The 11701-nt window shown below is 36.5% G+C and overlaps 1 protein-coding gene across 1 annotated transcript; it reads left to right on the top strand.

The window, feature by feature from the left end:
• The first annotated feature begins 3705 nt into the window (after nucleotides 1-3705).
• Nucleotides 3706-11258, top strand: LUM (lumican). Its single transcript, XM_038558633.1, has 3 exons — nucleotides 3706-3953; nucleotides 6386-7268; nucleotides 10428-11258. The coding sequence occupies exons 2-3, from the start codon at nucleotides 6407-6409 to the stop codon at nucleotides 10580-10582; spliced, it is 1017 nt and encodes a 338-aa protein (XP_038414561.1). The 5' UTR covers nucleotides 3706-3953; nucleotides 6386-6406; the 3' UTR covers nucleotides 10583-11258.
• Nucleotides 11259-11701: the final 443 nt, after the last annotated feature.

Genomic DNA, 11701 nt, shown 5'->3' with positions numbered 1-11701 from the left:
CCATTGTATGTGATAGTATGCAAATAATAGGAGAAAGCAAGTGGTTGTTGTATTATTAAAAAGTAACTACATTATGGTGCATGTGTATGATGGGATTTCACATAGTTAATGGCATTAGACAATAATATTTATTGATATAGAAAGATAACCATAACCTACGGCTTCATGGAAAGGGATACAGAACTACAAGAATAATGGTATAACACTTCTGTGAAAACCAAGGTGTCTATGAGTCTTTGTCTGTATATACTAACACCATAAGAAAAAAAATCATTAAAAGATGATCATCTCTGGGTTAGGATATTTATTTTCATCCTTTTCCACGTAAGTATTCTCCGAATGTGCTAAAACAAACTACTTTTATGAAATTTGCAATAAGAAAAAAAAATGAAGTTTTAAACCCCAATGTATAAAATAATGGAAAAAGCACCTCCTCCTCCTCTACTAACAGGGAATCATCATTATATTTCATCATATTCTACGTTTTTGGAAGATTTCACTTGCGTATGATGCACAGTCATATATCACTATATAGAGAGTGTGGGGCAATGGGCGATACCATCCATCCAATCCCAAGGGAAAGCACTGTCACACAGTTTGGGTAAGGTATTTCCTTTTCCATTCACATGGAAAGAAAACGGGGAAAAAAAGACCTGCTTAGAACTTGGGAAATTTGTTTAACAATATCCATCAATTTGATGATTTCTGAGACTTGTTCCAAATCTGTGGTTCTCTAGACTCTGTTAAAAATAATTAATAATAACTATATGATATGAAGCATTTCAATGCATCAATCACTTAACACAGTAGCCCCCCCCCCAGTTGTGGTTTTGCTTTGCTTTCCATGGTTTCAGTTACTCATAGTCAACTGCCCACTTCATTCACTCTGCTTGATTTCATCACGAAGGCATTGCACCATTTCATATCATTGCAAGGAGGCAGGTAGGTACAGTACAAGAAGATATCTTCAGAAAGAGAGAGAGAGTGCATTCACTAACTTGCAGTATATTACAGGGTTTAAAATTATTCTATATTATTATTAGTTATTGTTATTATCTTATGGTGCATAATTTATAAATTAAACTTTATCATAAGGATGTGTGTCTAAGAAAACATAGCATTATATATATAGGACTTGGTACTATCTGAGGTTTCAGGCACCCAGTGGGGGGCTTAGAACGTATCCTCCCACATTGTAGCATGCCAAGCCCTATACCAATAGCATCATACAAGTGGTGTCTGATGCTCATAAGTTTTCCTACCGACTTTATCATACCCATTTTAAAGATGAAAATGCTGAAGCTACCAGGATCACTCTTTTTTTTTTCAGGATCACTTTTTAAAAAAATAAATTTTTACTCCTGATAATTTGCTTAGCTTTCTAAATGTATATCTTTCCACAAAGTCTGAGCTCTTCACTCTTTTACTCCAGGACTGACTTGCAGAGATCACCGGCTAGCTTGGGACAAACAGAATCTGCCATTGGAATGGTTTTGACAAAGGGAACAGGCAAGTTGAGGTGAGCCCGGGGGGCTGTGAGAAATGCAGGGCTGGATTCAGAATGAAGTAGTTGAAAGGGTCATAATGTTCCCCATCATCCTTAGTGGTCTCAGGTCATAGAGGAGTGCAGTGGGCTGGCTGAAGCAGCAACTCAAGCCTTTGAACATGGATGGATATTGATTAAACCTCCAAAATCTATTGTCACAGATGAACTGACTCATTTGCTGGGGTAGAGAGCTTGTGTCTCACCCAGGTCTGAAGTGTGAATGTCGGTGTGTGTCTGCATGTGTGTGATGTGCAAGGACAGAAACTACTGATTAGGTTTTTTTTTTTTTTTTTTTTTTTTTTTGCCTTTTAGAGACCATTGCCTGGTTGATATTTTAGCTCTCAATTGATGATAGTACTGCCTGTGAAATATTTTAAACTGATTTCAATTAACCAACTTGTCTTAGCTCTATCCTGTCCACCAATTCTTAATGGATAAATATTTCAAGATTTTGTTCCTCCATTTACTCTTTAGGTGCCTTTTAGTAAATTATTTAGACCTTCTGAGTCTCCATTAATGCCTCTGAAAATGTGATAATAATACTTAGGTCAATTTTAAAGCATAAAACTTAAAGTAAAAAATATGTGAAAATTCAGAGAATAAAAAATGAGATAAAATACACTATAAACACTGATTTCTTTCTTTCTAATGGACTCAAGAAATATGCTTTAAAATTTGCAACATCCAATATTGTTCTCAAGGAACAGGTTTTATTAAAAAAGTATATGTTGATAGTATCAACTTCACAATGAGGTAAATATAATTTAATGCATGGGAACTCTACTGCAGATGCTGTAACACATTTATTGTTTCATAAAGAAAAGTCCTAGGAATAGATAGCTAGAATTTTTCAAAGAAAATCTCAGATTATAGAATTTGAATGACTCAAAGTTAATGCTCAGAATTGTTTGAATATCTTCTTACAATGAACCACTTAATTATTTGAAATTGGTCTATTTGTCTTTTTTTTCTGATTTCTTCTAAGTTTATTCACTTTGTTATAAAACTGAGGCCTTTCTATAATGTTCTTAAAATAATAGTAATGAAATATTATGCTATGACTCACTTTACAATTCTATGAGTTATTTTCAAGATTATCTTTTGTTTTTTTAACAGCTCCATGACCAAAAAAAAAGGCACTTATTCTAATATTAATTTTTCAGGCAAATGCATTAGTGGTCAGGAAAATTAACTTTCCACAGGTCTCATAACTAAAAATGACATATTTAAGTTATTTTAGAATGGAAAAATCTTACATTGTGGCAATTTATGCTAAAATATCTGATTCTAAGAGTTCCTGTAAACACAAGGAGAATTTTGGAGGAAAAGTAAATCCTATAAATACAGCTGATACAATCACAACATGAAACAGACAAGAATTGAGTATATCCTTCATTTGCAAAAAGCATGCATCAGGAACTAACAATTAAAGACATATCAAACCAGGCCTTTGGGAGATTACAACTTTGCATAACTTCTAGTTTTGGAAAAACAAAATATTGCTAGCATGCAACGAGAGAGTGAAAGATTACTGCCTTGTGATATTTTTAGTGTACATTTTTTTCATGTTCTTTTATGTTTTTTGGCATTAAGCTATAGAATACCATCCCCAAGTAAGGTTTTGGATGAATTCCTAAATTAAATCCACAAAATAAGAAACAGGCAGGACATTGCTGATTGATTCCAGATCTGAATCGCATAAAATGAATCCCCTTAACATGAGAAATAGACTGGAAATGTTGATATTTACCTTTTATGTCAGAATGTGAACGAAGCATTTTTTCATATTTTGGCAATTGACATTAAGTCACCTCCCTGCCCCCGAATTAAGGTAGTCCCAGTAAATCAGTATAAACTTCAAGAGGAATGAGCCAGAAAAGATTCAATTGCTCTGAGGACCCATTTGCATTTTCCTGAAATTCTTTGTTCTGTGTATGATTCAGGAGACATTTAGATAAACCTGAGAGTTGAATGAGAGAATAGCACCTCATGTTGCCCCAGCTACAGAGGGAAAGAGCTTTCTTTGCCAGAGAAATGCTCCCACAGTGGAGGTCTTCCTTTGCAGCAGGACTCCATTCTTGGTTAAAAGCTAGAGTATTTGGACTAGTTAAGCATGAATCTCTCTCCCATTCCATAGGGAATGAGCTGGGCAGTCCTTCCTCCCCACGTCCACCTGCACTTCGTTAGAGAGCAGAATGCTCACATGCCACCCCACAAGATCCCCACAGTGACATAACTCCATGCAGAGACTGGCGTGACTGGGCTGGGTTTCCCCCCCTTCAGCTCTTGTATCACTAAGAATCTGGCAGCCAGTTCCGTCCTGACAGAGTTCACAGCATATATTGGTGGATTCTTGTCCATAGTGCATCTGCTTTAAGAATTAACGAAAGCAGTGTCAAGACAGAAGGTAAGTGCTGTTTTAACTATAGCACTGGGGATGCTGAATGTTTGGGACAGTGTTTATTGTAATAGGAACAGAAAAAATTCCAGAGCAACTTTGCCAGTTGCTATTCAACAGCAAATCCACAGTTTTGAGACTTTACTTTCACATTTTGCTAAACCTGCTTTCCATGATTTATGGATGTGAGATAAATTTTATAAGGTATACACTGCATTGCTTGGCAAAGGAAGCTATATACAAAGCTTCAGAAATGCAATGAGAAAGTATTTAAACGAGACATAGTAAAGAAGTTTGGCAATTAAAAGGTTTGTTATTTTATGCTAATTAGGTATATATGTTAGTATTGTTAGAACCTAATTTTGGAGCCAAGGAGGGCCATTTCCAGTAGTATTCAAAAATATTCTGCGATAAATGTGTTGTAACTTGTTACAATTTACAGTAAACATGTTATTATAAAATGTGAGCTAAAGAACTCAGACACTTAGGAATTACTTATTTCTGTTTTGTTAATTTTATCAATTTATTTTCTGGATGTATGTCTTGAGGGGGAAAAAAAAGCATGTTTTAAAGAAATTCTGGGAAAGACGATTTACTTTTTGAGAAAAGCATTTCCTCCATAGCCACAGGTATTTGGAAAAAACTGGGAGAAAGCAAAGTGCTCTTTTGCTTCATAGTGGAGTCATTATATGGTCACAAACTCTCTTTGAATTTAGAGCCCTTGTTTTTCCTTTGCCAGAAAGTATGGAAGCATTTTTTTCATCATAATTCAATACTCATATTATAGTGACCATGACTAGGTTAGTGTATACTCAATTTAAAATAAGGTGGAAGATTTTAATGAAGCAAGACAAATCTTTACAACATTAACATATTATAGCTTATAAATTATAACCTATAATTACATTAACACTATGTAATTGTTCTCATGGCCAAGTCCTGTCAACTAAATTAAATGACGCCATCCTTGTCTTAGGGAATAATTTGCCAAGGATCCGGCTGCATGTTACATTATGTCAGTTATCATAGTGATTCTAACAATTTTTTGAGGGTTTCATCTGCTAAAATAAAGTGCTTATAATTTCAAATAGAAGCAAAGAAAACTCCATTTCTAATGGCAAAAAATCCTATTTATCCCAAACCTCCTAGACACCAAGGCTTGTACCCTATTTCTCAAAAGAAGATATATTATTTTATGGTAGCTAGTGGAATGTGGATCCTGCCTCACATTGTGATTTCCCTCCCAGAGTTACCCCCTACCCCCCCCACCACAGCCATAACTCTCCACTCTACAAAAGTCCAAATTTCTACCTAAATTGCTAACCCTGTACTTCCCCCAAGCTATTGAAACGTATTTTATTGAGCCTTACTTAAGAAACATGTTCATATGAAGATCACTGTTACAACCCATTTTTAATTATACTCTCAATTTTGTCCTTTCCTACATGGTTCCTAATGCCACTGTTAAATGCAGACTGTCCTTAATTCCACCTCTTTCCCTCTTCCATGCTGTGAGGGCACTAAAATCCAGCTAAGTGAGCCATGCCTTCTTAAATTGTGGCATGAAGAAGGCAGAGAACTTGTGAGTTATTGAGAAAGGAAAACCTTAATTCAAAACTTGAAAATAATATATTTCTTTACCAGCTGGATCTCATTATAGGTTTAAGTTTTGTTTTGTTTTGTTTTTTGTTTTTTGTTTTTTTTTTTTTCAGAATCTGTGACATTTCCCTGATTAGTAAAAAGTACTTTCTAAAACTAATGTACTAAATATTAATTTTGGAACACAGTTGTGTAGTGTGCCTAAACATCTGGGATGCTAAAGAAAGTCAAAATAATAGGCACACACCCACCCCACCAAGAATTCCGTTCCTCCACCTCAGAACCAACAATATCCAGACATTTTTAAAGGAATGTGCCCCCTCTCACACACACATACATAAGAACAGCTTTCCTCCAGGCAAAACCATAGATTGCCCATGTTTCCCATAAGGGTCTTCTTAAAGAGACATTTTAATGATGGTGAATGGTGGGGTACAGGGTGCAGTTTACAGTCGTCTTTTCATTTTCATTCGTCCAGTTTTGAAGGATGCTCCGAAGCAGTGTACTAACATGGTGGCCAGTGCGCACCACCCAGAAACCTGTTGTAGGAAGGCATTTAATTACAGAAAGACCTAGAGAGATTGACTGGACAATTGGGCCTGACTTGCCCAGAAGGGGGCGCATGTGTATGCAGTCTGACCTGAACCCTGTTCACCACACCAGAAGTTGTACCCACACATCCTTCTTGTGATACTTATTAAAGTTAGAAGGACTTCATTAGAGGCTCTAAAAAAGTACTAGAAAATAATAAAGTACACATTTGCTAATGCATTTAACATTGCAAAGCCAATATCCTTTTCCTGAAAATATGCTATTGTGTAATATGTTTCCACTTTATTTAGGATTCAAAGCATTTGCCAAAAATGAATCTAGGTGTGTTTACTCTACTCTTGGCATTAATTGGTGGTGCCAGCGGCCAGTACTATGATTACGATTTCTCCCTACCGATTTATGGGCTGTCATCACCAAACTGTGCACCAGAATGTAACTGCCCTGAAAGCTACCCATCGGCCATGTACTGCGATGAGCTGAAATTGAAAAGTGTACCAATGGTGCCTCCTGGAATCAAGTATCTTTACCTTAGGAATAACCAGATCGACCATATTGATGAAAAGGCCTTTGAAAACGTAACTGACCTGCAGTGGCTCATTCTGGATCATAACCTTCTAGAAAATTCCAAGATTAAAGGAAGAATTTTCTCTAAACTGAAACAACTGAAGAAGCTGCATATAAATCACAACAACCTGACGGAGTCTGTGGGCCCGCTTCCCAAATCTCTGGTGGACCTGCAGCTTACACACAACAAGATCCAGAAGCTGGGCTCCTTCGATGGACTGGTAAACCTGACCTTTGTCCACCTTCAACACAATCAGCTGAAAGAGGATACTGTGTCAGCTGCTTTTAAAGGTCTTAAGTCCCTCGAGTACCTTGACTTGAGCTACAATCAGATGGCCAAACTGCCTTCTGGTCTCCCAGCATCTCTTCTGACTCTCTACTTGGACAACAATAAGATCAGCAACATCCCTGATGAGTATTTCAAGCGTTTTAATGGACTGCAGTATCTGCGTTTATCTCATAATGAACTGGCGGATAGTGGAGTACCTGGAAATTCTTTTAATGTATCATCCCTGCTGGAGCTGGATCTCTCCTACAATAAGCTTAAAAACATACCGACTGTCAATGAGAACCTTGAAAACTATTACCTGGAGGTCAATGAACTCGAAAGTAAGTAGAAGGCTGTGCCTGTGCTTGACTGGTGCTTCCTCAAGCTTTTAAATGCGTAAGCTGTGCAACGTAAATATTGTCTCTGGCTCCATTAAAGAATATGAATGAAAATGCCAACAAAATATCTCTGTAATTCAAATATAGAAGAATTCTAGCTCAGTTATTTTTCCAATGTCTAGCCTTTCTTTGGAATGCCCAGATAAGCAACCATTGAGCTCACAGAGTGTAAACACGTATTTCTTCAAATTCAATATTTTGGGCTAATGAATCCTGCTGTGTTCTCTCTCAGTACCTATTTGTTATTATTTGCCTCTGTCAGGATTTAGATTTAAGCCCTACATTTATTTCTTGGCAAGGTCTAGCTGAGGGAGGAACAAACAAGTGTAGAGGAGGCACAGTCAGCAGAGGCTTCCACATATCCCTCCTGCTTACCTCCAGAGCAGCTCCCATGTACTCATGATCTCCTCTGACATAGTTGCTTGTGACTCAACATATTGCTCTGCTATCACTGACCATCACCTACCCCTGTCATCTGTGTTATGGTGTGTGTGGTCTTCACAGTATTTTTATGAAGATGGCCAGGAAGATTCAGGAGGAAAAGAATAGGATGATGATTTGGAATTTATTTTAATAGTATTAAAGTTCCCCTTTTATAAGTGTTGTATATAAAACACTTGACTTTTCCATAGTTTCTCATTTAGCTTGTTGCCATGGTTTATTTTGTATTTACCTTCTCGGTGCGAATTAGACCCGATCCATGTGGTCTGTTTATGTATTCTTCTCATCTTCTGGGACATTTTTCAATATAAGCCATACAGATTCAGGTGGAAAACTATAATTCACCATCCTCCACCTTAGTTTTAACAAAGGGTGGCAGAAGAGAAAACCTATGGTTCATGGACAAAGTTGTCTAAATAAAAAGTCAGGTGGGAAACATTGATTTAGTCATAAAACCATGTCTACAAAGTAATCTATTGAAATTGAACATCTTTATACCATGAAAGTTGGCTCTTTTGTCATATTGGATAAAGATATTGACATTTCTATCCAAAAAAACTAAAACGACTTATTAGTATGACACTTTGTAATTCTGAGACAATTTTGTGTAACTCCTGGTAGGGTAGTGGTGTTCTCAAGAAGGAGACCATGATTGCCAGCTCTGAACTCCCATATATTCTTTCTCATGTCTGGAAAGCTTGCTTGTCATACAATGCAGAGTAAAGCTATCACAGCTGAACCCTTACACCCATTTTCAGTGAAAAATTCACTGTGTGGCAATATATGGTCCCACATTATAAACATTTGTGGTTAGGAGGAAGGATAACTCAGACAACCCAAAATGCTAACAGGATTTAAGATGTTGAAGGGCTGAAAAAAACCTGTTGGATTTGGTTGGTGGAGGTTAGCCACATGTGTGGTTCAAGCTAATACTCTGAGACAAGAAAGGGGAGAGAGACAGATGCAGGGACATTTGAAGGTATAAAAACCAGTATGAATACAAGAAGGAAGAGGAGAAAAGGAGATGGGCAAGGTGGTCTATGGAAGGAACACCAATAGTCACTCAGTGCCAAGCTGAGCTTGAAACCACACTGCCTGACACACATGGTCATTTGAAAAAGATTGGTTAGTTACTTTTATTCCTTCTTTATCCTTGACATTTATATATATACTCTTCAGATATTCTTGTTGTTTGACTTTGCATGTATGTCTTCAATTCCCCTTACTTTACTACATAAAAATTATGTATATCATCATCCACATTCTCTTAAGATAAAAAGAGTCCCTTAATATTTCTCTAATATTAGAAAATATATAGCCAACGAGTATTTACCATATTTTAAACTTGCAACTTTAAGCACTGGACTAGTCATGGGTTTTCCTAATGTAAAGTAATTTGGAAAAGAGGGCAAAATTAAAAGGACATCAATAATTATTCAGCACATATTAAGTGTGTGTGAGGTGCCTAACATATCTTAATCACTTCAATCTTCGTGTAACACAATTGATAGATATGTTATATCTAATAAGAAGATCAGATAAATGTTCCAAAGTCACTCTAATGATAAAGGGCAGACATAGAAAACTAATATCATCCCATGTTTTTTCTGTTGTACCATGTTTTTTCAGAGATAGGTGCCACAAGATCCCTGAAATTTGACTGATGAGTTATGTAAAGACAACATCTTTTTTTTTTTTTTTAAGATTTTATTTACGTATTCATGACAGACACAGAGAGAGGTAGAGACATAGGCAGAGGGAGAAGCAGGCTCCATGCAGGAAACCCGAAGTGGGACTCAATCCCGGGACTCTGGGATCACGTCCTGAGCCAAAGGCAAGTGCTCAACTGCTAAGCCACCCAGGCATCCCTAAAGACAACATCTTAGAGGACAAGAGAGCAGTGTATTAGGCTCCACTGAAGTCATCGTTTACTAGAATTTGGGAATGAAAGAAAATAACGCTATAGGGGACCAGATAAGATTAATCGGAACTAGATGTGATCAGACATAGACAGTTTCTATGTACACACGTAGAACATAAAATTTAAGAACAGCCTTCCTTTCTACTCAGAACTAAGTTGGTTGTTCATTTGTAGCAGCTTTTTTTCCCCCCACGGAAGAAAAGGACGTGAGCACCAATCATGGATACTTTGTGATTTGGTGTTTGTTTTGGAGTTCTGAATTATTGTCATGAAGTGTGGTTGTTGGAACACTCTTCAGAGGTCATCTAGTTAACCCCTCTTATTTTAAGATCCAGAACCCCAAGATGCTTATATTGGTGAGGTTGCTCATACAACAGCACCAATCTTAGGTTTCTTTGAGCTAGACAAAAGATTTCAAAAAGAGTGCTTAGATAATAGGACACATTAATTGAATGTTTTTCTAAAATCAAGTATTTCTAAATGCAGAACTTATAATTAGTAAGTTCTGTTCTTTCAAAAAGTCCACCGAACGTCCTGACCTATCATAAGTATTCTTTGCTAAATATTGCTGTGTTGCTTGGTAGCCTGGAATACTCCCTTAGCCGTTCCAAATTCAGAGATACATCAAAAGTGGGAAGGAGTCCGAATATATATTATTATGGATTTGAGCATTTTTTAAGTGATCGTTTCAAGCCCATGTACCAAAAGAATAATTAACATTTCTATTATTTAATTTGCAGAGTTTGAGGTAAAGAGCTTCTGTAAGATCCTTGGACCATTATCCTACTCCAAGATTAAACATTTGCGTCTGGATGGCAACCGTCTTACCCACACCAGTCTGCCACCTGATATGTACGAATGTCTACGTGTTGCAAATGAAATCACTGTTAATTAACATCTACTAATTCCAATTCTATTGAGGTGTACCCTGGAGCAACATTTTATGGTTTATGTTTTTGTGTGTGTCAGTTTTCATAGTATTCAATTTTTTGGGTCACTTTATTAGTTTCATGAATTTCAGATTCTGAGGGAAATGTTTTGTAAACATTTTACTACTTTTTTTTTTAAGATAAGATGAAAGGCAGGCCTATTTCATCACAAGCACAGACATAGACACACAGAGACAACAAACTTATGCTTTATTTGTAAATTTAGTGTTTTCTCCATCTCTACTGTCAAATGATGTGCAAAGTCTTCTCTTGGTTGAATGGAAGTCAGCCAAGGATTATAACTCCTGAATCTTAACTTAATATGCCAAACAGCATGGGCTACACACATATGAATATTTAATATCTTGAACCAAATGATCTCAAATTTCAATGTTCAGATTTGCTTAACTGAAAAATAGGTGGTAAATTTTAAGACTGATGATTTTGCAAAATACTAGACCAAATTCATGAAGCCACATACACTTAGAGCAATATTTTTAGTATTAAGAATTATATAGTTACCTAGTGAAACTTCTCTTTTCTAGAATTATTTTTCACTCTAAGTCATGTGTATGTTCCTTTTTAATCATTTGCATGTTATGTTTAACAAGCTCATAGCAAAATAAAACATAGCAAATGGCATCACTGTGTTTTTTTGTGAAATTCATCTCTCTCATATATAGAAAACTAGATTAGAATTTTAAAAATATCTTGTCTGCAATATTTTAGTTATGTTAAATAGAATTTCCACTAAATAAATTGTCTGCATCTAGCATCCATTTGCAAACAGCTTTAAAACACCTCTTAGAATACGTACTTAAAAGTGTGCAGATCCCAATTTTGAAATTGCCACTAAGCAATCCTCTGGACACCAACTAGGTAGGTGTCCTACAATTCAACTCAATTCTAACACTATCTACCTAGAAGTAGTGTCAGATTTCACAGGTTAAGGGTTCAATCTACAAGACTCCCCACACCCTTGGGCTTCCAATGTCAGTGAAAAGTCCAGTTTGTTGCCTGGACTTCTGACCAACTGGCTATAAACCAGAGGTTCCTATGACCCCCTCCTTGGCTACAATTAATTT

Source organism: Canis lupus, chromosome 15 (genome assembly GCF_011100685.1).
Source record: "Canis lupus familiaris isolate Mischka breed German Shepherd chromosome 15, alternate assembly UU_Cfam_GSD_1.0, whole genome shotgun sequence".
Lineage (NCBI taxonomy): Eukaryota > Metazoa > Chordata > Mammalia > Carnivora > Canidae > Canis > Canis lupus.
The sequence above is the reverse complement of the archived record's forward strand: the minus strand, read 5'-3'. Positions and strand labels throughout refer to the sequence as shown.

Excerpts from the sequence above, each read along its gene's own strand:
- LUM (XM_038558633.1), top strand. The coding sequence starts at position 6,407 with ATGAATCTAGGTGTGTTTACTCTACTCTTGGCATTAATTGGTGGTGCC. Across the intron at positions 7,269-10,427 it reads GGAGGTCAATGAACTCGAAA|AGTTTGAGGTAAAGAGCTTC; the intron begins GTAAGTAGAAGG and ends TTTAATTTGCAG.